This window comes from Ornithorhynchus anatinus, chromosome 1 (genome assembly GCF_004115215.2).
Source record: "Ornithorhynchus anatinus isolate Pmale09 chromosome 1, mOrnAna1.pri.v4, whole genome shotgun sequence".
Lineage (NCBI taxonomy): Eukaryota > Metazoa > Chordata > Mammalia > Monotremata > Ornithorhynchidae > Ornithorhynchus > Ornithorhynchus anatinus.
The window spans coordinates 62562898-62590146 of record NC_041728.1 but is presented as its reverse complement, the minus strand read 5'-3'; the positions used below and the strand labels follow the sequence as shown (position 1 = coordinate 62590146).

General features: G+C 44.6%; 1 protein-coding gene across 3 annotated transcripts in view; it reads right to left on the bottom strand.

Annotated features, from left to right (window-relative positions):
• TRAF3 (TNF receptor associated factor 3) overlaps positions 1–27249 on the bottom strand; it is a 130502-nt gene that overhangs the window by 32355 nt on the left and 70898 nt on the right. For all 3 annotated transcript variants that reach the window (XM_029059655.2, XM_029059685.2, XM_029059692.2), the window contains exons 3-4: positions 5102–5360; positions 56–104 (exon numbers count right to left, since the gene is read on the bottom strand). In XM_029059655.2, coding sequence (XP_028915488.1) covers positions 56–104; positions 5102–5343 — 291 coding nt within the window. In that variant the 5' untranslated portion in view covers positions 5344–5360. The remainder of the gene's footprint in view (positions 1–55; positions 105–5101; positions 5361–27249) is intronic.

Below are 27249 nucleotides of genomic sequence, written 5' to 3'. Positions count from 1 at the left end.
CAGCAGAAAAAACATTCCAAACAGAAAGAAATTCTGAAGAAAATTTTAAGACTACCTTATCTTTAATGACGTTTTCTTGACACGCCGAACATTTTGGACTTGAACTGAGAAACAAAGCAGACACATTGCATTACACAATAACCATGGAACTTTCTAGTTAGACTTCCAGGTGGTATCAACCATTAAACTCATTAATCAAAATTTCCTTATCTTTGATTATAATTGCTCAAGCACCTCATAAAATGTTTCAAGAGTTTCAGTAAAGTTTACCAAAATGAAATTAGAATAAAATGAGGGGCCAGGGGGTTGAGAGGAAATATATATTGCTGAACAGAATTCAGTCATTTGCTAAAGCAGTTCCTGAATGGAATAAACAATTTAGTTCAACTCCCACTTGCTATGGAAAGTCCCCTTCTAACAGAATGAAAAATGAATTTTTTTCCAAGCAACTAAATCTGCTCAACTCTGTTGGCATAACTGTATTTATTTAGGTAAGCATTAGACTCACACCATTTTATGACGTTGGTCTGAAATCACCCTACACGTTAAAGTAAGGACTGCTGCATTCAAAAGTTAGATTCCTTTATAGGACACTGAAAAATATAACTCCATAGATTCTACTGAACCATATACAGAGAACACCACTATCGAAAAGATCCCTGGGCTCTTCTAAATCACTCCATCTCCAGCAGTGGCCATAATTAGATCCATAATTTTAAGATCCCTGCCCCAAGAAGGTCCAAGGAGTCACCCAGCATAATAGCCCCGTCAATTAGCATTAATTAATATTACCAATAGCTGAGATATTAGCAAGCTTTAATAGTTGGGGGAGTAGAGGATATTAATTTTGGGAATCTATCAGTCCCTGCTGGGCTGGGAGAGTATAAGGAGGATGGTGCCGGTCAAAGCGTGTGGGGGTAGGGGAGGCTTCTCAACGGGCCTGGATTCAGAGTAAAGCTGAGGTGACAGTTCCATCCTTAGAGTGATGTACTGATGCCACGTCACCCCCACAAAAAACATTATACTCGGGCCCACAGATGTGGAAGTTCATTCATTCAATAGTATTTATTGAGCACTTACTATGTGCAGAGCACTGTACTAAGCGCTTGGGATGAACAAGTCGGCAACAGATAGAGACAGTCCCTGCCATTTGACGGGCTTACAGTCTGATCGGGGGAGACGGACGGACGAGAACAATGGCAATAAATAGAGTCAAGGGGAAGAACATCTCATAAAAACAATGGCAACTAAATAGAATCAAGGCGATGTACAATTCATTAACAAAATAAATAGGGTAACGAAAATGTATACAGTTGAGCGGACGAGTACAGTGCTGTGGGGATGGGAAAGGAGAGGTGGAGGAGCAGAGGGAAAAGGGGAAAAAGAGGGTTAAGCTGCGGAGAGGTAAAGGGGGGATGGCAGAGGGAGTAGAGGGAGAAGAGGAGCTCAGTCTGGGAACGCCTCTTGGAGGAGGTGAGTTTTAAGTAGGGTTTTGAAGAGGGAAAGAGAATCAGTTTGGCGGAGGTGAGGAGGGAGGGCGTTCCGGGACCGCGGGAGGAGGTGACCCAGGGGTCAACGGCGGGATGGGCGAGACCGAGGGACGGTGAGGAGGTGGGCGGCGGAGGAGCGGAGCGTACGGGGTGGGTGGTAGAAAGAGAGAAGGGAGGAGAGGTAGGAAGGGGCAAGGTGATGGAGAGCCTTGAAGCCTAGAGTGAGGAGTTTTTGTTTGGAGCGGAGGTCGATAGGCAACCACTGGAGTTGTTTAAGAAGGGGAGTGACATGCCCAGATCGTTTCTGCAGGAAGATGAGCCGGGCAGCGGAGTGAAGAATAGACCGGAGCGGGGCGAGAGAGGAGGAAGGGAGGTCAGAGAGAAGGCTGACACAGTAGTCTAGCCGGGATATAACGAGAGCCCGTAACAGTAAGGTAGCCGTTTGGGTGGAGAGGAAAGGGTGGATCTTGGCGATATTGTAGAGGTGAAACCGGCAGGTCTCGGTAACGGATAGGATGTGTGGGGTGAACGAGAGAGACGAGTCAAGGATGACACTGAGATCGCGGGCCCGAGAGACGGGAAGGACGGTGGTGCCATCCACGGTGATAGAGAAGTCCGGGAGAGGACGGGGTTTGGGAGGGAAGATGAGGAGCTCAGTCTCGCTCATGTTGAGTTTTAGGTGGCGGGCCGACATCCAGGTGGAGACGTCCTGGAGACAAGAGGAGATGCGAGCCTGAAGGGAGGGGGAGAGGACAGGGGCAGAGATGTAGATCTGCCTGTCATCTGCGTAGAGATGGTAGTCAAAGCCGTGAGAGCGAATGAGTTCACGGAGGGAGTGAGTGTAAATGGAGAACAGAAGAGGGCCGAGAACTGACCCTTGAGGAACTCCAACAGTTAAAGGATGGGAGGGGGAGGAGGCTCCAGCGAAGGAGACCGAGAATGACCGGCCAGAGAGGTAAGAGGAGAACCAGGAGAGGACAGAGTCCGTGAAGCCAAGGTGAGATAAGGTATGGAGGAGGTAGTATTAATATGTTATAATTATTAGTAGTATTAATATGTTATAGTGTAATTAATTATTAATACTAATTAATACTAATTAGTATTAATATTAATATAGCCCAGTATGTGGCCAACACTCAATGATGACAAACTTTCTGGGCCTACCTTATGCCACGCCATGGCTCAATAGAAAATCCAAGAGCCCATGATGACACTTCTTCCCATCATGTCCTCTCCAGGCATATCCTTCTCCCATTAAGATCCTTGGATGGATTTCCACCAGAAAGATGGCAGTGTTAATACAGCCCACTGTGTGGGCCTTCAAGAATGACAGCAAACTTTCTGGGCCTACTTTACGCTATGATATGGCTCAACAGAAAATCCAAGAGTCCATGAAGACATTTCTTCCCGTCACGTCCTCTCCAGACATATCCTTCTCCCATTAAGATCTTTGGATGGATTTCTACCACACAGGTGAGGCGGCAGCTGGCTCACTGAGAGTGCCAAGGAGACATAGGCTCAGCCACAGGCCTGGCCCAATTTTCAAGCCTGAGATCATCTTCAGCCCAAACACCCTGGGAGTAAGCCTGGTCCAATTTCACCTCTCCAATCAGTGGGTAACTAGTCTGTCCAATCTGATTTGCTTGTATCCAGCCCAGCACCCACTACAGTGCCTGGCACATAGTAAGCATTTTACAAATACCATAATTATTATTATAAGTATTATTATTTTGTTCATTTTTTTTGGTAAATCCCATGGGGATTCAGAAAGAGCCATGTTAGGCCTGGAGGGATAGGGGCTGTTCTGAAGCCCACCTATCAACCCAAGTTTCTTACAAGGGAAACTACAGTGACACAGGCTATCTCTGGGAGGCAGCAAGGACCCATTATCTTTTTATCCTCTGAGGGTTCCTTAGCTTCACCACTATTCAAGATGCCCACAATGAAGAAATGTCTTCATGGACTCTCGGGCTTCCTGTTGAGCCATATCATAGTGTAAAGTAGGCCCAGAAAGTTTGCCATCATTCTTGACGGCCCACACAGTGGGCTATATTAACACTGCCATATTTGTCTGGTGGAAATCCATCCAAAGATCTTACTGGGAGAAGGGATATGCCTGGAGAGGACATGATGGGAAGAAGTGTTGCCATGGGTTCTTGGCTGGCTTGAATAACTGGGGGATAAATCTCATCTGATGACCAAACAAAACTGGACCCATGACGATCTGTTCAGTTACCCAGCTTTTGACTATAAGCCCGTTATGGGCAGGGAACGTGTCTGTTAATTCTGTTATATTGTACTTTCCAAGTGCTTATTCTTCACAAGAGTAAGCACTCAATAAATACCATTGATTGATTGATTAAGTAGCCTCAGTCTCAATTAGCATGGCTTACTTGGATAGTTTCATTTTCTATTCTTTACAGAATTTACTGAAAAATATTACTAAGCTTTGTTTAATCCTATCTTCAAGTCAAATTACTCAGAATCTGAAAGTTCTAAGTACACACACACACAAAATCAATTATGTGTCACACTTGTACCTAACGCTTACAGCCAGTCAGTCCATGATATTCATTGAGTGCTGAATGCACAGAGCACTCTGCTAAGCACTTAGAAGAGTATAACAAAACAGAGTTTGGTACACATGATCCCTACCCACAAGGAGCATATTACTATTATTACTACACTGCTTTCTCCTAACTGTAATTTATTTTAGCATCCGTCTCCCCCTCTGGAATTTAAGTTCCCCGAGAGGAAGGATCATGTCTATTAATTCTATTACATTCTCCCGAAAGCTTAGTTTAGTAGCCCTCTGTGCACTGTGGGTCCTTACTAAATAAGAGTGATTTATCAGAAAAGTTTTTTGAAAGAATGATTCCAGAATAAACTTTTATGGTAGCCAATAGACACTTGCGTCTAGATTGGTTTCTGTTCCAAGTATGGAGATGCCCAGTCCTTTCACTAACATATTTTTCAAGAGGATTAATAATAATCCTGCAAAAACTGTCACCCACCAGAGGACATTTTCTTCATCATAAAAATAATATTCTAAATTTAGACATCTTCATTTACTTTAAATACTTTAAAGCTACAAAAAAATCAAACCAAAGGCATTCCGAAATGATGTAACTGCATAGATCAAGATGAAGAAAATCCATGTTATTAAAAATGTTTAAAGAAACAAGTTGCCATTACATCAGTCTTTTGTTTACGCACTCCGTGTTCCCAGAATGAAGACTTACGCCTTGTATTTCAAAATCTAAACTTCTATCAGTGAACAAAGTAATTTTCCCACTATTGCTGAGGAATTTCAGGAAGAAACAACAATCCAATGAGATATGTAATTAAAAATTGGGCACTTAGGAAAAAAAAATTAGTATGTTCTCATCTGTGCTGGCACAAATAATTTTATTTCTAAGAGTTCTAAGGAATACTACCCAAAATACTCATATAGTAGAATTTAGAAATTTTGCTTCAAAAGTGTTTTAAGTACCCAGGAGCAGGTGGATTCATTAACAAGAGATGGCTAAATGAACAGGAGAAATTCAGAAGCTGGAAAATTAATCTAAACAGTAGTCTTTCAAATAATGCATTTTATAACAAGCACGCACCTTAACAACATATTCATGCAAGTTTCACAGAATCGGTGTCCACATTCCGTCTGCTTGGGGTTGCATAATATCAGATGACATTTTTCACACTTATACTTGTCTTCCACTGTTTTCACAAATCTCTCTTTGTAACCTCCTTGTTCCGGGACATAAATTGACGCTCCAGGACCGCGATCAGGATTGCCCTTTGGTGGTACATTTTGCTGTACTAAAGAGGGGTCCATCTTTTTACTAGAATCCATTTTAGACTAGACAGATCCTATAAAGGGAAAAAAAAAGAGAAAATTGAAATGTTGGCATCTTCCTCTATACATACATTCAAATATCCAAAGCACTTCTGTATGTATGTTATTACAAACATCCACAACATATTTGCAGCAAATGCTACATGTGGTTCTGACCACTGCTTCTCAAGAAAGTCATGAGCAAACTATAGAAAATGGCCAGGTGGGACAACCCAACATCTGAATGAGGATAGATTAAAAAAGATTAGGACATCAAGTCAGAAGGGTTGAAGGCTGAGAGGGAATTGAACTGAAGCCTACCGAGTTGTGAATTTGATAGTAATCACTGATCAGTAAACACCAATTCCTCTACTTGCAATTATGTCACGTCTCTCTCTCACTGGAATGAAAGATCCTTGTGGCCAGGGGTCGTATTTCATCCTTTCACTTTAGCACACGGCACTTCGCTCAGTGGATAATCAATAAAACACCACTACTACCCCACCACGAAGTGTGTGGCTGGTGCTAACAAGGAATTTACTAGAGCCGGGATTAGCAGCGTGGCTCAGTGGAAAGAGCCTGGGCTTGGGAGTCAGAGGTCATGGGTTCGACTCCCTGCTCTGCCACTTGTCAGCTGGGTGACTGTGGGCAAGTCACTTCACTTCTCTGTGCCTCAGTTACCTCATCTGTAAAATGGGGATTAACTGTGAGCCTCACGTGGGACCACCTGATTACCCTGTATCTACCCCAGCGCTTAGAACAGTGCTCTGCACATAGTAAGCGCTTAACAAATACCAACATTATTATTATTAATAAACCTCCACAGGTTGTCTATCCATGAATTTATCCAAGTTCTTCCTGAACCTTCTGATATTTTCTAATTGCACAACTTCTTGTGGTAAAGAATTCCATATTAACAAATGTAATCCATAATAACCTCATGCAAAGCGGGACGGAAAAACTGGCCTGAATCTAGCCCACTGTGGAAAAACTTTCCTGAAGTAGATATAGGACCTATCATAAGTTCACTCTTTCCAGAAAAATGCTACAACTTTCTAGAAAGTGCAATTCCCTCAAAATTAATAACCAAGGATCTAATAAGTGCATATTAAAAAGAGAAACAATATGTGCAGAAACATTATGCAATATTCTTGCTGAAGATCCTATTAGTCTGTTTTCTTCTTTTTTTCTAAGAGGAAATAAAAAGACCAGAAATAAAAGTAGAAATCATTATACTTTGAGGATTTTCATTAATACGATCTAATTTGAATCTTAAGCAACATAATGTGACTATGAGGCCGATTAGTGAACTGAGCAATTTTTACTCCTACAGATGTACAGAGATGAACTTCGTATGCGCTAAGTCGGCTTGCTGCTCCTACCCCTATCCTCTCGACTTTCCCGGGTAATATCTCAGCCCGCTCCCCTTCTCTCTCGGACCATTTCTTGCTATCACTGCACCACTTCTGCCCATCCTGCCTCAGTCCCATGCGGGCTGTGGTGTGGGGAAGCGACAGAGCACCGGTCTAGAAGGTGGAGGACCCGGGTGTGAGTTTGAGCTGCTCTGTCAGCCTGGTGTGTGACGGTGGGCGAGTCACTTAACTTCTCGGTACCTCAGTTTCCCCATCTGTAAATTGGGGATAATACTACCCACCTCGTCTCCCTACTTCCCAGGATTGGGGTGAGGTTGAAATGAACTAATTAATACGAGGACGCTTTGGTAATACATGCGCTCTAGAAAACCAATATATGTAATTTATTTGTTTTTATTGTCTATCTCTCCCTCCTCTAGACTGCAAGCTCGTTGTGGGCAGGGAATGTGTCGGTTTATTGTTGTATTTACTCTCCCAAGCATTTACTACAGTGCTCTACACACAGTAAGCACTCAATAAATATGACAGACTGAATGAATGGTGTATTCTCCCTTCCATTCAGACAGGTCCCCGATCAGTATGATCCACCTGCTGCTGCTGTTCTGGGATGAGATCCCAGTTCTGTCTGACGAGCGCAAGCTGTTGCAGAGCTGTTATACAATCAGGGAGGGGGTAACCACCTCCAAGGCCAACCTTCTTCCCACTACTGCGCTCCATCTGACTACGCACCAGAATGAAGTCTTGTCCTATGCTGTTGAGTCGTCTCCGACCCACAGCGACGTCATCGACCCATCTCTTCCAGAACGCCCCATCTGCAATTGTTTTGGTAATGGATCCATAGAGTTTTCTTGGTAAAAATACGGAAGTGGTTTACCACTGCCTCCATCTGAGCAGAAAACTTGAGTCTCAGGCCTCTACTCTCTCCCATGTTGCTGCTGCCAAGCACAGGCGCGTTTTGACTTGTAGCAGATGGCCCCCCACTCACTAGCCACTGCCCAAGCGAGGAATAGAATGGGTAAGCCTCTGCTGGGCCCTCCTTCCCATAGTCGAGACCGGGAGAGTACTGGAAACTATACGTGCAACCCTGAGAGGGGTCCAGAATGAAGGCATTCTGCCAATTTCCCTGCTTTGTCTCAAAGAAACACCAAGGTTCCTTCCTATCCATTCCTGGCCCAGAACTCATGGGAAAGATGAAGGCTAAGAAGGTGGTCCTTGTAGAGTACAATCTTGCAATGCCTGCAGCCCACCAGGCCAGGTGGACACGGCTCCCAACCCAGTCGGATGTCAGCTGGCTTGACGGCTCCCTGCCCCCTCTCTCTTCAAAACGTACAAAGTCCCAAAAGTTCAATCCACAAAGGGAGGCCAGACCACCCTAGCAAGTACTCACTCCGGCTCTCCGGGTGCCCGTGATGGGTTTTGCTACACGTACAAGAGAATCAAGCCGTTATGCTTTAATATATGCTTGCATGTGGTCCTAATATTTTCTCACCAGTCATGCCCCCTACCCATGTATTTTAACAAAGTGTTCTGTCACAGATAATTTTATTTCCTCTTTAACTTTATTTTCAAGTAACTGCAATGACGACAGGACACAAGATCGGCATGAAATCCTACCTTTCCATCCCTGAAAAGAAATCGGGTTTCTGTCTGAATAGGGTATATCACTTAATCAGGCTTCGTTTTCTGTCAGGTTTGAAAAGGAAACTTTCAAAAGGCCCCACAAGATAGACTGGATCCAAGTGTGCTCTCTCTCTTTTTTTTTCGGGTTTCTGCCTATGTGAAAATTGCCCCTCAGAAGTGAGAGCAGAAGGATCACAGGCTCAGGGCTACATCAAGAAGGAATCCTAGGTCTGGCAGTCTTTTGACTTTAATTCTCTTCTCCCAGCATTCACACACTGTCAAAATTATTTCTTTTATTGCCAGAACTCCTGCAGTCCTTTATGCCTGCTACCTAAGAAACATAATACAACTTTCAGAATTTCCCACAGAAAAGGAAACTATCAGCTTTCTCTATTAATGTTTGAGCGGAGAACAATCTAGACATCTTATTTACAGATAGTTTCTCTACAGAAAACTAGGGTTTCAAAAAATAATGGATGAGAATTTAAATGAACTCAATAAAAGCAACACTAATGGAAAACAATCAGCTGCCCCTAAATATCATAAAATGTACATTTTTCATAACTTCCCTCATGGAGGGATCAAAGAAAATATTTATTAAGAGTTTGTACTAGGCATTGTTCAAAATGAGCTACACACATCTCCTGCTGTTCCAGAGTTTTGGGTTTTTTTAAATGTATTTGTTAGGCACTTACTACACGTCAAACACTGTTCTAAATGCTGGAGATCCCATGTTACATATGAAGGCAGTACTGACAATGCCAGACATATTACAGTCAGACAATCATATTAATTCACAAAATGGGTTTACTAAAATGTGTGCAGGAGGCTATTTAGTTAGCTAATGTGAAGACAGAGACTTGGTGATTACACGTTAGACAAGATGGAGTCAGGGAAAGTGACTCTTCCAGTCAAAAGAGAGAAGTCTTCACTGAACCGTCAATGGGCAGGGACTGTCTCTATCTGTTACTGATTTGTACATTCCAAGCGCTCAGTACAGTGCTCTGCACATAGTGCTCAATAAATACTATTGAATGAATGAAGGAGGACATTTTACAGGGGTGAGCCAAATGAATAATAATAATAACAATAATGAGAGTATTTGTTAAGCTGTAAGTGCTGTTCTAAGCACTGGGGTAGAGACAAGCTAATCAGATTGGGCATAGTCCCTGTCCCACAAGGGGCTCACAGTCTTAACCCCCACTTTACAGATGAGGGTAACTGAGGCCCAGAGAAGTGAAGTGACTTGCCCAAGGTAACACAGCAGACAAGTGACAGAGCCAGGATTAGAATCCAGGTCCTTCTGACTCCCAGGCCCATGCTCTATCCACTAGGCCGAGCTGAATGCTAAAAAGGGTGAGATGGATGACGAACATAGTCTGGGAGACGGCTCAGGAGACAGAGTGGATGGCTCAGTATACTCTTTCCCGAAAAATGACAACTTTCTAGAAAGTGCATCAAATAAACATGCTGGGGGAGAAGAAAGGAATCAAAAAGGAGTGCATCTAGGGAAGTAAACTTGTCTGGAGTAGCCTGATGAAAGGTTTTTAAAGCAAAAGCCGAGTGCCTTGGTCCAACTCTTCAAGGTGGCTCAAAGTCTTTACCCAGCTCTGGGTGATGGCACGGTTCAGGCAAGAGCACGGAAGGTCATTTTACACAGCACCATTGGGAATCAATTGGAAGGAGGTAGGGCACAGGACAGATAACCTGAACAGTAGGAGGCTGCAATGATTGAGACAAAAGACGATCTGAGCCAAGAGAGTAGGGGGTAAAGGAAGAGAACGGATTCAAGAGCTATAGGTAAGTGACTAGACATGAGAAAGTGAAAGGCAGGGATGAGTAGCATTTCATGCTTGGGAGGTGGGCTGATAGACTGGAATTGCCCATTGTGATGTGAAACTGAGCATTTGGAAATACATCTCTAGATTGAGATATCTTGCAGGTCAATCATCTTGAGAGACTGGACCCAAAGAGAACAGGAAGCTTTAGGATTTCTAGTGATCAAAATATTTTCCTCCTCTAAATTTTGGAAGAAGATCAAACAGTGGTAATTACTGCCTACTAAGTGCTAAATACTGACTGTGGTAAGTGCTTGGCAGAGTATAACAGAAGACAGACATACGGTCCTTGCTCTCAAGGAGCTCCTAATCTACATGAGGCAGAGGGATAGAAAGGCAGACCAAATTGACTTAAAATTATGAAAGACCGTGAGCAGGAGGAAAGACGAGGATATAACAGAAAGTAGTTCAACTATACCAAGATGAACTAGCAAAAATGACTGAATATACAAGTGAAAATTCAGATTAAAATATACTTTTGCATGCAAGAGTTGAAGGTAAGAATAAAATACATAAATGCTAAGAATAGCTAATGACAAAACTGGAAAAAGCAAAAGTAGCAAGTAACACTTTACTTGTGAACTTTCTGTAAACATTTAATTGTAGGAGAGTAGAGAGGGGTCTATTTTGATAACGCTGTAGAAATATCTATTTAGAAACTCAACGTTTCTCCTTACTCAATGAAGACAAGTCAGTGCCAACTCTATATACTCCGAGGTGCACTGAATCCACCCCTGACCAAAGTACTTTGTTACTGGATCTGTCAAGCATGTCCCAGTTTCCTCAAATTTTTTTTATTTAACATTTTGAGGGCCCAATTTATTAGGCAGGAGTTCATTTGTTGATCATCTGTGCGCTCCAGGACCCCTCATTTCATTCTGTAAGTGGTTTACATAATAATAATAACAGTAATTGGTAAGCGTTTACTATGTGTCAGAAACTGTACTAAGCGCGGGGGTGGATACAAGCAAATCAGGTTGGACACAACAGTCCTTGTCCCATCTGGGGCTCACAGTTTCAATCCCCATTTTACAGATGAGGTAACTGAGGTCCTGAGAAGTGAAATGACTTGCCCAAGGTCACACAGCAAACAAGTGGTGGAGCCAGAATTAGAAACTACGATCTTCTGACTCCTAGGCGCTATCTACTACACCACGCTGCTTCTCTTCTACATCCACATCAACTGGGTGCTGCCCAATTTCTTTACAGTTCTCAGAGCTACATTTTGCACCTGCTGAGTTTAACCATCTGATTTTAGATGAGAAGAGGTGATTGCGGGGCAGTGGGGCATCAGGGCAAGAACCCAGGCTTGGGAATCACAGGAATTGGGTTCTAATCCATGCTCTGCCACTTGCCTGCTGTGTGACCCTGAGCAAGACCCTCGCTTCTCGGTGCCTCAGTGGCTTCATCTGTAAAATGGGGATTCAATATATCTTCTACCTCCTATTTAAATTGTGAGCCCCATATGGGACAGGGACCATGTCCAACCTGGTTAACTTCCTGTATCTACCCTACCGATTAGAAGAATATTCGATACCTAGTAAGTGCTTATTATTACAATTATATTTTATCCATTTTCATTACATTTGTCATCTATTTTAGATTTTCACTGCCAATAAAATATTCCATTTTGGACCACTCTCGATTCTTCAAACTTTCTGTGATTTTTATGACTTTCAACTCAATCAGTGGCATTTATTAAGTGCTTACTGGGTGCACAGCATTGTACTAAGCACTTGGGCAAGAGAGTGCAATATAACAGAGTTAGCAGAAACATTATCTGCCCATGAGCTTACACTCTGGAGGACTGCATTGCCTGACACTGTATTAGCTGTTCTTAGAATAAGCCTTCTGCTTGTAAAACCCCACCTGGGCCAAGTAAGGACCCCAGCTTCTGAGCTTGAAGGATGGGACCAAAGTTAACCCGTCAGTCAATCATATTTACTGAGCACTTACTGTGTGCAGAACACTGCACTGAACACCTGGGAGAGAACAATATAACAATATACTATTCCCTGCCCACAATGAGCTTACAGTCTAGAGGAGACAGACATATAAATAAAATTACAGATATGCACACATATGCTATGGTGCTGAGAGGGCACAAGAATAAAGGAAGTAAGTCAAGGTGACACGGAAGGGAGTGAGAGAAGAGGAAATGAGAGCTTAGTCAGGGAAGGCCTTTTGGAGGAGATGTGCCTTCAATGAGGCTTTGAAGGAGGGAAGAGTAATTGTCTAGCGGAAATGAAGAGGGAGGGCGTTCCAGGCCAGAGGCAGGACAAGGGTGAGAACAGAGAACACTCATGGGGTTTAGGCAACTTGGTCAACCATGGTGTTTATTAAACCCCTCCTGAGGGGCGGAGGGAGACTATACTAGGCACTTGGGTAACAATATTAAACCAAGACGCATAAATCCATGCCCTTGGGAAGCTGACACTTTGATGGTGAGGATGGGAGTTGACAAGAACTTCATAGAGGCATAGCCTAGTGGAAAAAGCATAGGCCTGGGGGTCAGAGAACCTGAACCAGAGCTCTGCCACTTGTCCCAACACTTTAGAGATTTTAAAAATCACTATCTGTGCAAAGTTTCCTTTAAGCCTCATCCTTTCTTTCGGCTTTCACTTATAATCTTCTTGCCATCACTGTAACATCTCCTTCTGGACCTTTGGTTTCTTGTTGCTGTTTTCACTCCTGCTGTACTCGTTGATGCAGTTATTTGTGTAGGGAATACATCACAATCATTAGCTATCCCCCCGGCGAAGTCTGATATATGAAAGGCTCAATGTGTGTGATTCCTCCGCAAACACTTCTTCACTATATTGGCACTTCTATGTTCTCTTCTGAGTGATTTCAATTCATTTTTCTTGGCAGTGACAGATTTTAACCTCAACTGCAGCATCTGGTGGTACGAGCTGAGCGCAGATGTCGTATCGGGTGGGTACTGTGTGCAGAACCCTGTACTAAGCGTTGTCCGTCTGAAGACAGCATTCAATTCCCTTGGAACCAAAGTATGTCGACCTCAGTATGTCATTTTCTTTAGATGTTCATCTTCCATTTCTTCAAAGAATCTTTCAGTTTCCTTATCTGTCTGCTGCACTGAGCTACATGGTTGTAACTTCTCGCTGCGTTGCGATGTCTAATGTGCTGGGTGTGTGGATCATATTCTGAGAAATGATGATCACAATTTTCTACCCATACTATAACTTCCTACACAATAAATCCAAGCCTCGGGGATTGACTGTTTTCTGTTTTACAGAGGAATACTTGATCATTTTTATTTACCATTTGTTCCACTGGAAAACAAGCCTCATTTTGCAAATGCCAGCGTTATTTGCTTTAGCATTCTTCATTTCCCTGAGATATACATCAAAGATCATATCTCAAGTTTTGCGGTTTCTCATGTAGTTTGATGATCCTTCTGGCCTTTATCCTCTATGCAACCTGGCCTGTATGAGAGATGTCGTCGCAGAAACAGACATTTGCTCACATCTTTTCTCTAATGGTATTTAATAAGTGTCAGTGAATCAGTCAGTCATATTTACTGAGCGCTTACTATGTGCGGGGCACTGTACTAAATGTTTGGGAGAGTACAATATAGCAATAAACAGGCACAAACTCTGCCCACAACAAGCTCACAGTCTAGTAGGGACTGGCTCTGTGCTGATGACACAGTCTCCATACCATATCAGGACTCGCATTCCTAAGAGGGAGAACACAGCAGGTACCTTTACCCATATTTTCAGATGGGGAAACTGAGGCGCAACACCTGGGCCATGGAACCAGTTCTCCAAACTCCAATCTCACACACTTCCCAGTAGGCCCCTTGGCCTTCCCCACATCCACATAAAACTGTGAGGAGGGTAGAAGAATTTTAGGGAAAATGGAATTCCTTTATTTAATGGTAAAAACCGGGCACCACCACCACAGAAATATCCAAAAATACATTTTAAAATAGAATAACCCTCTTTTCTGTTGAAGGACATGTAAATTCATGCGGGGCGAAGACGGTGAACTACAGTTTAGTGATTTGCTTGGAACACCTTTGCTGCTCTAGGCAATCCTGGAAAGCTGAACTCTTTACCCTCTTCCAAATGATGGAAAATAGAGCCCAGTGAGGAATATTATTCAGTGACGAAACTACTGTGGAGATTGCTTATGTGCGATTTCAGTTCATAAAACCTGTATGTGAGGGGGAGGGGAAAAAGGGGTGTTCCTTCTTTTCCTTTCACATCTTTTGCCAAAATTGCTCTTGTCGTATTTGCTACCAGCAGTTTCCAAGTGCCATTGTGGATTCTGTTTTTTGAAATTACAATACTCTCTACATTATTTCTTCGAGAGCTACCTTAATTTTACGTACTTGCACCCCAGACTCATGTCTCTGCTTCTGCATCTTCTAGGTACCCACAGCTGGGTCATATTTCAGATCTTTCGCTTCATTTATTCTCAGAGAAGCAGCGTGGCTCAGTGGAAAGAGCCCGGGTTGGGAGTCAGAGGTCATGGGTTCGAATCCGGATCTGCCACTTGTCAGCTGTGTGACTGTGGGCAAGTCACTTCACTTCTCTGGACCTCAGTTACCTCATCTGTAAAATGGGGATTAACTGTGAGCCTCACATGGGACAACCTGATTATCCTGATTTCTCCCTGATGCCTCTGGCGTACCACCCACAGAATACAGAATATTCTGCGGTAATCCACTGTCCTTGCATGTTTCATCCACTAGAACGTGAGAAGCGGCATGGCCTAACGGAAAGGGCACGAGGCCTGCGAGTCAGAAAATTTGGGTTCTAATCCCAGCTCTTTCACTTGCCTGCTGAGACACCTTGGGCAAGTCACATGACTTCTCTGTGCCCGTTTCCTCTTCTGAAAAATGAGGATCCATTATCTGTTCTCCCTCTCACTTAGACTGTGAGTCCCATGTGGGACACGGGCTGTGTCTGACCTCATGTTCTGCACGTCACTTAAATTCTCTGGGCCTCAGTTCCCTCATCTGGAAAATGGGGATTAAGACTGTGAGCCCCACGTGGGACAACATGATTACCTTGTCTCTACCCCAGCGCTTAGGACAGTTCTTGACACACAGTAAGCGCTTAACAAATATCATAATGGTTATTATTATCATCATCTACCCCAGTGCTTTGTTCAGGGTTTGGCACATTGCAAGCACGTTACAAAGAATGCAATAATTATTATCAACCGTGGTGCGACCAGCTCTGCTTTAATGCTGGACGACTGAGAGCTGCAGGACCTCATTACTACCAACTAAATAATAAGGTACTGGAATTCAGTCCTCCCGAATGAAAGGAGAACTGTTCACACCACCCTGTCCAGTGGCTAGAACTTGCTGAGAGAGTTGTTACTAACTAACTAAACAGTACCACACACACTTCACTGCCCATCTGGAAGCAATGCAGAGACCGGAAGAATCGGCTCAGTCTTTTTTCCTAGCCATTTTTTGAAAAACTGGTTTACTTAAAAAGAAACGCTCCACTGCCAGGAAAATAAACTAAGAAAATGTACAAGAATAACGTCAACCCTAAGAGAGCCGGCTATCACCCAACCACTGAATCTGAGCGTTTGGGTTTCAACGGAAATCTATTCCCATTGAAGAGGGATGAGCAATTATTTAGGCTGGAGGACCGCTTAATGACTTTTATCAAACTATCGAGGGTCACCCCTGGGTGCTGCACTTACGAATGGCGGAGGGAGGAGAACAGGGGAGATCATAAGAGGCAGAAGCAGCTGTTCTTTTTCCCTCCCTATGGTGTAATGGGCATCGAGCCTGACGCACTGTCGATCAGCTGCCCTCAGAGCTGTGGGGCACGGTGGGGGGCTGCTGCGTCAATCTACTGGTGGCCCAGAGTGAATCACGCGACTGGCTGGATCTGGCCTGGATCCCCTGTTGCAATCGGCGTAATTGTTATGACGGTACTTGTTCGGCACTTACTCGGCGCTGGGGTGGAGACAAGATAAGCATCTTGGACACAGTCCCTTGTCTTAAATGGGGTTCGGAGTTGAAGTAGGAAGGAGTAGAATTTAATCCCGCATTTTACAGGTGAGGCGGGTGAGGCACAGGGAAGGGAAGTGACTTGCCCAAGGTCACACACCAGACCAGGGGAAGAGCTGGGTTTAGAACCCAAGTGCTCCGTCTCGGAGGTCTGTGTTCTTTCCACTAGGCCACACTACTTCCCTAGAGTCCTACTGCTGCCAAATAAGTCTTTTTCCTCACTTCTCCACAACCCTTCTATTTCACTCCCCCATACAGCCACTCCCTTCTTTAAACCCTACTTTATTTTTGACATTTCTAATAACCCATTAGGAATCTTTTACCCCCAGGGTCGCAGTGCACTTCAAAAATTACGAAAACATAGAGGATTGTCATCAATAAGGAGCAAACAATCTAGTCAAAAGAAAAACAAACCTAAGATGGCTAAATTCAAACACACTTATGTGGGTCAATCCAACCAATTAATCTCTTTCCTTAAGAGCATATAGGAGGGGAAAGATGGTCTTAGAGTCTTAGAGGACAGGAAAGATGGTGCCTGGTGGATGGGGAAAAGAGGAAAGACAAGTAAACTGAAAAACAAAACAAAGCTATACCAGGAAGGACCATACATACAGAAAAAATTACATAAATTGGTCTAATTACAGAGGGATACAGGTGAAGCTATTGCAAAAGGCTAAATGCCACTGCTTGATTAACTGACAAAGAGATTGGGGAACAAAGTAAACAAAGCCAAGCAAACCATATTTACTGAGCGTTTCCCGTGTGCAGACCACCGTACTAGATGGCCGGGGGGGAAGGAGGGCAGGTAATGAAATGAGTCCAAGATGGATATGCGCAAAGGCATGGGGGCAAACACATACTCACGTGGAAAAATGTCAATTCTTTTCAGGAATGCAAGAGCAGACAATGCTCGAGATTTTCTTACTAAACACAGTAAGCTTCTTTAACTTAGGCACTCAAAATCAGGAACTGTTCTGACCTATAATTGGCTACACTACATTTTAGATGTTCCACAAAAATAACAAGTATATGCTAAATATAAAAAGGGCTACAGAGCCAGATTCTAAATGTTTACTCCAGCCATATGGGACAGATTAACCACTAGAGGGTTTTTTTAAAATCAACTCCATAAAAATGCCTCCCTCCACAATCAAATAAGTCTCTCGCCTGACCTGCATCCCTGAAGATAATTATGTCAGTGCCATGATCTTCAGGGAGAAAGGGGTAAAGAGCGCTAGGAGTTTCAAAGGCCAGAAACACTGGGTAAGAGCAAGGGAAGCAAAATGTAGAACGCCATGCTGAAAGTGGAAAACACATTCTTTCACACGTTATAGGAGGAAGGAATCCAGAATCGAGTTAAGGAGAGCCGTTGAGAGTCCAACGTTTACAAGAGAGAGATAAACAGTTGGTTTCAACAAAATATGGAAAAGCAAGAAAACTCCCCAAAATCCCCAAACAAAATGCAAAGACCAAACAAACCCATAAAAGGGATTTGTGCCTTATGCAGTTTTTGTACGTGGGTTGCACGTACGGTTTCGTCACAGATGTCTTGAAATGCTGTAAGGGGATGTCATTTGCTTGCTCTACATGACACAGATTTTTACAGGTGTTCGAGAAATAGTGCGTCTCAGTAATACTGAAGGAAAATGACTCTTGAAAAATACCTATCGCTCCCTTAAAAATATCCCCTTTCCTACAAAACCTTTAGTAGAAAAAGTAAAAGTATTCATCTTAATTGTAGACTGCATTTATGGCTGTGTCTCTAGGCTTTATACTCAGGTATTCTTAAAATATTTTGTCCCTGTTTCAGGTGACACCCCTACTGACCTGCTCTTCCTGTGAGACGGTGTGGCCGAAGAGACTGAATACAACTGCATTTCTTTCTGAAGTGCAGAGATTTGGAAACTGGGTTTGCCATTCTGGTTTCTATTTGCAAGGTCTATTGCTATTAGTGACTGAGCCTTTGCACCTGACAGGTTGCCAGAACGCCTCTGCTGAAAATCAACCCTTTCCGTTCAACGGCTCTTACCCAATTTGGCCTATCTACTGCTGTGGTTTTCTGGCTACCTTATCTCTAACTACGCCACATGGCCGGGAGGTTGGGCTTCACAAAGTCTTCATGAGATTTCCCCAGCAGAAATAAATGGATCCTTCGTCCGCATTTTGCACCCCTTGTTCATTTCACTCTGGACCACAGCCGGAACCAGGCTGGTAAGGCGAATGACATAGGGCAAATCAATAATCAATTCTTTTCTGTGGGCTCCGGGTCCCGAGCTCTCAGGATGAAGGTTCGTTTGTCTTTCTCACGGGGAGACTTTGTCATCGCAAGGTTTCCTCTAACCATCCTGCGGTTAATACAGGGGCTCTGCACAGAGTAAGCACTCAATCAATACAATTAATGGATTGATATCGGGCTGATCAGACTACCAAGGGAAAACCACCCTGCATGCGGCAATCCATCTTCACAATTATCATCATCAGTGGTATTTATTGAGCGCTTACTGTTGTGTAGAGCGCTCTACTGAGCTCTTGGGAGAGTACAGTACATCAGAGTTGGTAAAGTTCTCTGCCCACAGTGAGCTGGCAATGGAAGCTGTTTAGCAGCCGTTATGTCTTCCCTTGTGTCCCAGCGCCCGCGTTTCACGTCAAGTACTTGAGGATCGCAATGTCAATGATCCTCTCTTGCCTTTTAATATTAAGTTTGACTCAAAGTTAATGTGCTAGAGATGTCTTGCATATTTAAAGTCTACGACTGACTTCCAGAAGGTCAGATTCCCCTTGCATGAAAAAGAACACATTAGCCAACGACTCCTTTAGCCAAACCCACACCTCGCAAACAAAACAGCTCGTCCTCTAGACTGTAAGCTCACTGTGGGCAGGGGACAGGTCTGTTATATTGTACTTTCCTAAGTGCTTAGTACAGTGCTCTGCAAACTGTAAATTATCAATAAATACAATTGACTGATTGACAAAAGAGTTTACTGCAGACAAGGAGAGACCAGCAGCAGATAAAGTCCTATTCAGTCTATAAGACGAAAGTGATCAATGTACGGCAGAAGGCTGGGTGGCTCCAGTATTAATAAGAATAATAATAATAATACTGTTGGTATTTGTTAAGCGCTATGTGCCGAGCACTGTTCTAAGCGCTGGGGTAGAGACAGGGTAATCAGGTTGTCCCACTTGAGGCTCACAGTCCTAATCCCCATTTTACAGATGAGGTAACTGAAGCACCAAGAAGTCAAGTGACTTGCCCAAAGTCACACAGGTGATATGTGGCGGAGCCAGGATTAGAACCCATGACCTCTGACTCCTAAGCCCGAGCTCTTTCCACTAAGCCACGCTGCTTCTGCAGTTTATTAGTGGACCCGGAGAAGACTTTGCACACCTGGATGAACTCCCACTGTTGTCAGCATCATCTTGGATAACGAAGGACACCCACAAATGTCATTTCTGTTCATTTCCAAGATGCCTCTGCTGCACTAAATTCTCTACAAGACACTGGGGAAATTATAAGGAAAACCTGTGAGAGGTCCCTGAGCCTCACCGGAAGCTGAAGGGTAAATTAACATGCCAAGTGAGAACCTATAAAGAGAGATCCGTGATCCGGAATCTCTCGACTCCGAGGGTAAACCGGTAAAAGGCAGCCAGCTATTTTCCAATACGAAGTGGAAAACCACTTCCTCCCACAACTGGAAAGAAAAACAAAACCAGTTGAAATAGGGATGCCGGGTCCACATCCCCTGGAACCCAGAGGCACTTGCTTGGGGGAGGCAGTCATCTAGGCCAAAGCTGGCTTTGCTTTAGTTTTCAGGGAAGAGTTAGCCACGCAGCATACTCTATCGCTGACTAGTATGCTGCGATCAGAAGAGATTCCAAGTCTCTTTCAGAGACAGAAAATGCTGCAATAAGAACAGTGCCCCTGGAGAATACCCGGGCCGTTTAAGCTCTTTGAGGTCAGGGACTGTGTCTCCTAAGCGGTTAATACAAGGGCTCTGCACAGAGTAAGCATTCAGTCAATATAATTAATGGATTGAGTATCATGGGCTGATCAGCCTGCCAAGGGCAAAAAAAAATCCTTACCTGAGCTAAACTGGCAAAATATCCCCCTAAAAGACTTCCTGAGAAACAAAATTCCTGGTCTTGGAACACTGGGAAGAGCCAGGTTTACGGGACAATACGAACCGGGGGTCACTATTCCTCTCGCTGGCTTTGTTCCCAGTACCCACTCGATAAATATTAATCAAGAATGAAAAGGCTGTCCTATCCTTATGTTTACCAGATCAATTAATTGGAACTTCTCTCTGTTCCATCTTTTAGACCAATTTAATTCCACAGTACTTCATATGGTTGAGTAAATGGTTTGTTTATTGTTTTTATTAATATAAGGAGATGTAGAGAAATTAGGAGGCAATGCAGAAGTGATCTTAGGGGAAGAAATGTTAACCCAGGCAGTATTAATGAGGATTAATTAAATGGTAGGGAGGATCATTTCCAAAACTAAATATGGAACAGAAATTGATCGTCTTTTTTTTTTTTTAACTGCAGTTGGTCACTGCACTGCAGCTGAATCATTTCCTGATCTGTAGGCTCCACCAGCCCAAAGTTGCAAGGGAAAATCAACGCGTAAAAGATAGGAGTAAAACTCCTCCAAAGGGAGCTATCAAATCATCTCTGCAGGCCAGTTAGAGTCGATTCGGAATAGCCATGCAGCTTTCGAGCAGTTCTCTTCCACAAAAGATGCAAACCAATAGTCAGAGTTGTGAAAACAGGGGGCTAGATTTTTCGAAAACTATCTGTGCCAGTCACGCCTAATTTGTAGTTCATCTGGGCATTTGGATCCAAAGCATACTGGGATGAGGAAATCATCAGGGCTCCACCCTCCGTGGAATCACTGGCGTGGGCCGAGAGTCCAGTGGGACCCGGTTAAGTAGACGGAGCCAAGCCCAGATGGATGGGAAGCAGCATGGCTCAGTGGAAAGAGCATGGGCTTGGGAGTCAGAGGTCATGGGTTCGAATCCCGGCTCTGCTGCTTGTCAGCTGTGTGACTGTGGGCAAAGTCACTTCACTTCTCTGTGCCTCAGTTACCTCATCTGTAAAAAGGGGATGACGACTGTGAGCCTCACGTGGAACAACCTGATGACCCTGTATCTCCCCCAGCGCTTAGAAGAGCGCTCTGCACACAGTAAGCGCTTAACAAATATCCACATCATTATTATTATTATTATTATTATTATTATTTAGGCTGGGCTCAGACAATACTCCCTCGGTTCTCCTCCAAAACTTCTGCCGCCTAACCGGGGCTGTTAAACGAAGGAAGAGGTGTAAGGGAAAGGCAAAGGGACGATTTCCCTCTCTGTAATTTATTTTCACTCACTCACCCACTCACTCACTCATTCATTCATTCAATAGTAATTATTGAGCCCTTACTGTGTGCAGAGCATTGTTCTAAGCGCTTGGAGAGTACAATATAACAATAAACAGACACGTTCCCTGCCCACAACGAGCTTACAGTCTAGAGGGGGAGATAAACATTGATATAAATGAATTATAGATATGGGTATTAGTGCTGAGGGGTTGGTTGTGGGGGGATGAATAAAAGGGAGCAAGTGGAGGTGAGGCAGAAGGGAGTGGGAGAAGAGGAAAGGAAGGCTTGGTCAGGGAAGCCTCATGGAGGAGACGTGACTTCAACGAGACTCTGAACTGGGGATGAGTCTGGCATCCCTTCTAGACTGTCAGCTCCTTGAGGGAAGGGATCCTATCCACCAACGTTACTGTTATTGCACCCCACCCCCCAAGTACTTAGTACAGTGCCCTGCACACAAAAAGCACTCAATAAATGCTGCTGATCGACTAACTGACCGTAGCATCGCCTTTAAATACCTGCCCCGCCAGGCAGGCAAATGAGACAAAGATTGGTTTAAACCCCCAAATTTCCCCCACAAAACTCAAATACGGCAGAGTGAGGCTTTAGTTGGGAAAAGTCAAGGTCGGGTCATGCTCCAAATATTGAGCTCTTACTTAGTTCTAAGCTGTGATCTCAACAAGAAAGAAAGGATTAAACAAAGCCATCGGTATCAAGAAGTCAATTGAGAGGTCAGAGTTCAATAAGAACTTGGCTCTAAAATGGCCAGATGTGAGCACTTAAAACCCTGGGTTAGAATGCCATTAGAGATCACCTCCACTTTACCTGTGCTCTTCCTGCCCCCCTGCAGGCTTGTACTTGGGGAGAAAACACCCCCAAAATGGCTTTTTCTAAAAGCAGCATAGCTCAGTGGAAAGAACCCGGGCTTGGGAGTCAGAGGTTCAAATCCCGGCTCTGCCACTTGTCAGCTGTGTGACTGTGGGCAAGTCACTTCACTTCTCTGGGCCTCAGTTCCCTCATCTGTAAAATGGGGATGAAGACTGTGAGCCTCACGTGGGACAACTTGATTACCCTGTATCTACCCCAGCGCTTAGAACAGCGCTCTGCACATAGTAAGCACTTAACAAATACCAACATTATTATTATTATTATTATTAAAGTAGTTCAGAATATGCACATTTTGGTCTCGGTCAGGGCAGATTCAGGTGGTGTTGACTCAGCTTGGGCTTCAGACGTGTTGGCACAACCTTGAGCATACACAGTCAGTTGAACTGGGTTTCAAGAGGATTTGGAAGAGCTTGGTTCTGAGCCTTAAATCCACTTCAAAACATGGCCAAATGAGCCCTCCCCAATCAATGAGTGGTACTGACTATACGCTTACTGTGTGCAGAACACTGTAATAATAATAATGGTGGTATTTGTTAAGCACTTACTATGTGCAAAGCACTGTTCTAAGCACTGTTCTAAGCCCTGGGGGGACACAAGCTGATCAGGATGTCCCACGTGGGGCTCACAGCTTTAACCCCCATTTTCCAGATGAGGTAACTGAGGCCCAGAGAAGTGAAGTGACTTGCCCAAAGTCACCCAGCTGGCAAGCGGCGGAGCCGGGATTCAAACCCATGACCTCTGACTCCCAAGCCCGAGCTCTTTCCACTGAGCCATGCTGCTTGTCTGTGTAGCTGTACTAAGGCTGTACTAAGTGCCTGGGAGAGTACAATCCAACAAAGGTGACAGACACATTTCCTGCCCATTAGGAGCTTACAGCCTAGAAGATTGACTCTGACTCACCACTCTGCTGTGTTGAGGACTGACTCTCCCAAATCCTCCCTGTGAGGTAGCATGGCCTAATGGACAGAGCACGGCCCTGGGACCTGGGTTCGCCACTTGTCTGCTGTATGACCTTGGCCAAGTCACTTAGTTCTCTGAGCCTCAGTTCCCTCATCTGTAAAATGGGGATTAAGACTGTGAGCCCCCCGTGGGACAACCTGATGACCTGTACCTACCCCAGTGCTTAGGAAAGTGCCTGGCACATAAGCGCTTAACAAATACCTCAATTATCATTATTAAGACTGCTGAACAAACCATGCACATCTACAGCTCTTTGAGCTTCCTAGTCTACCTTGGCTTCCCCTGTCCCCCCTCAAGCAGCGGTCAAACTGAGCAGGCACAACCACGGCATGGCTGAGCCCCCTACAGGGCCCAATTTAGGTCACGGGGGGGGGGGGGGGGGTGTCTTGGCTGAGATGAACTTCCTCAAATCTACCCCCAGCCGTGACCAAAACAGATGGTAGACACGAGCACTGCTGAGGCTCCCGGAGCAGGCTCCAGTTGGCTTAGGCTTTTAATAAACTGGACAAATTCATGATGGTCAGCCTGGAGCACCCTCCCCCTTCACATTCCACAGACGATCACTCTCCCCACCTTCGAAGCCTTATTTTGAAGCACGTCTCCTCCAAGAAGCCGTCCCCGACTAAGCCCTCATTTCCTCTTGATAACGATTAATAATCATGGTACTTGTTAAGAGCTTACTATGGGTCTGGCACTGTTATAAGCACTGGGGTAGCTACATATGAAGTTAATCTTCTCCCACTCCTTTCTGTGTCACCTCTGCATTTCGACTGGTGCCTTTCATTCACCTCACTCTCAGCCCCACAGCACTTAGGGGCATATCTGTAATTTATTTATATCGATGTCTGCCTCCCCTCTCGACTGTAAGACTCGTTGCGCTCAGGGAACGTGTCTACGGACTCTGTTGCACTGTCCTCTCCCAAGCGCTTAGTACTCTGCACAAAGTAAGTGCTCAATAAATAGGACTGATTGATCGGTGTGACTGAGGAGAATGGGATTTGGGGGCATTGATATGTAAATTCCAATCAGAAAGTTCTGATCTGTGGCTAAGTCACAGCTGAAAGCTTGACTCTGAAAATAAAGGTCTAAAGGCCTGCCATCATAAAAGCCCACCTGTTTCTGGAGAAGCTGCAGGCTGGTTATGAAGATCAGAAGCCACTGGCTGCTGCAGGAATAATATCAATCAGTCGTATTCATTAAGCCCTGGCTGTGTGCAGAGCATGTACAAAAGGGCTTGGGAGAATACAACAAAACAGAGTTGGTTAGACATGTTCCCTTGCCCACGACGAGCGGCGAGGTTGAGAGTCAGCCATCAATTACTCCCGCTACTAATTAACACCTGGCATTTCTGCATCAAGTTGTTGCTGTGCTTGATGTTATCTTGCCTTGATGGGAAAGGCCCTAGAAAGGGGAAAACAACTGATGGTATTAAGCCCTGATACCTCTTGCAGGCACCTGGAGGGCTCAGTGATGCTGGGGGAAAACTGGAGGTGGTTTGTAGACTTCCAACGGCAGCCCCTCCAAAATTGATGAAGACTGAAGGGGCATCCAGAGGCTCAATCCTTTCACCTTTCATGAAGATTGTGAACCTCACGTGGGACAACCTGAGTACCCTGTATCTTCCCCAGCGCTTATAACACTGCTCTGCACATAGTAAGCGCTTAACAAATACCAACATTATTATTATTATTATTATTAAAGTAGTTCAGAATATGCACATTTTGGTCCCGGTCAGGGGAGATTGAGGTGGTGTCAAAGTGGTGCAGGGCGGGGGGAAGGAGAGTGGAAGGAGGAGCTCTTGTTCCCAGTACTGGAGTGGGAGAGTTTAGAGGAGGGTTTTGTCTAGCAGATGGCTGGAGTGATTTTTTTTTCCTATCTTCCACCAAATTCTGAAACTTAAATCTACAGTGTTCGGTGCAATTAACCCCAATTATTGCAGCAAGACATCTTTGTGCCTCCCAATATGAGCTGCTTTAATGAAGGGAGCATATATCTATCTACCTATCTAGAGGCACAGCATGGTGTACGGACAGAGCACGGGCCGGGAGGCACAGGCCGCTTGGAATGTGCAATTTGGCAACAGATAGAGACAATCCCCCTGAACAATGGGCTCACAATCTAAATGGGGGAGACGGTGTTTGGTGTGGAGGAAAGGGGAAGTGTGGGGAGGTACTGTCTACATTGTTCAGTTCATCGTACCCTTCAGTCCCACACTGCATCTATGGCAGCTACAGTTATATTAGCCTTCCATGGTGTTAGCTCTGGGGATAGACTTCATTTTCATTGTTAAGGGTGTCGTCTTTGAATAAAAAGGACAACTATATCTATACCTACCTATGTGTGCATAGGTAGGTATAGATATAGTTGTCCTTTTTATAATTATATATATAGATATATAATTAATAGATAATAATAATAATTATGATATTTGTTCGGTGCTTACTATGTGCCAAGCTCTGTACTAAGCGCTGGGGAAGATAAGCAAACTGGGTTGGGCACAGGGCTCAGTCTTCATCCCCATTTTAGAGCTGAGGGAACGGATGCACAGAAAAGTGAAGTGGCTTGCCCAAGACCACACAGCAGACAAGTGGGGGAGCCGAGATTAGAACCCATGACCTTCTGCCTCCCGGGCCCGTGCTCGATCCGTACACCATACTGCGCCTCTAGATAGGTAGACAGATATACTCCCTTCATTAAAGCAGCTCATAGTGGGAGGCACATAGATGTCTTGCTGCAATAATTGGGGCTAATTGCACCAAACACTGTAGATTTAAATTTCAGAATTTGGTGGAAGATATGAAAATTCACTCCAGCCATCTGCTATACAAAACCCTCTTCTAAACTCTCCCACTCCAGGTCATCTACGTTGAGCAAGGAAGGGTGGGGTGTGGCGTCTGGAAAGGGTGGATAGAGCACGGGCCTGGGAATCAGAAGGTCATCTGTTCTAATCCCGGCCCCGCCGCGTGTCTGCTGTGTGACCTTGGGCAAGTCACTTCACTTCTCTGGACCTCGTTTCCCTCATCTGTAAAATGGGGATTAAGGGTGTGAGCCCTATGTGGGACAGGGACCGGGTCCAACCTAACTCATATCTACCCGAGCACTTAGAACAGTGCTTGGCACACAATAGGGGCTTAACAAATAAGTTCACGGTGCTGCCTTTTCCGACATTTCACTTGTCGAGCGGGTTAGGAGTGATAACATATCACCACTGAAGCAGCATGACTTAGTAAAGCAGGGTGGCTTAGCGGGCAGAGCACAGGCCTGGGGATCAGAAGAACCTCAGTTCTAATCTCGGCTCCGCCACTTGTCTGCTGTGTGACCTTGGGCAAGCCACTTCACTTCTCTGGGCCTCAGCTACCTCATCTGGAAAATGAGGATTAAGAGTGAGAGCCCATGTGGCTCAGGGACTGTGTCCAACCTGATTAAGCTGTTCCTACCCCAGCGCTTAGCACATAGAAAGCGCTTAATAGGTACTATTACCACCATCACAACAGAGAGCCGTTGGCTTTTGGACAACCGCAACAGATAACAGCAGAAGCTGTGTGAACATGGAATCCTACAGCCCTCTGTACAAGCCGTATCGCCTCTACCCTGGACATCAGAATGGAACTTCCCGACCGGCGTGCCATGATTCACAGGTGTGCTGTGGGAAGCTCTGAAGTGAATACAAAGGTATTTCCCCTCCTCTCCATTTTGGATTTCCCCTCGTAGGCATGGGAAAAACAGGGATAAGGAGAAGGAAAAAAGGGCTATCCCCTTCGTCTCTGCCCTCTCCTGGTGCCCTTTGACTTTCTGCTCTCTACTGGGTATTCCCCTGACCTAAAACTGCTGGGAATCACCACCGTTTTACAATCAAGGATAGGAAAAAAGCAGGTCAGA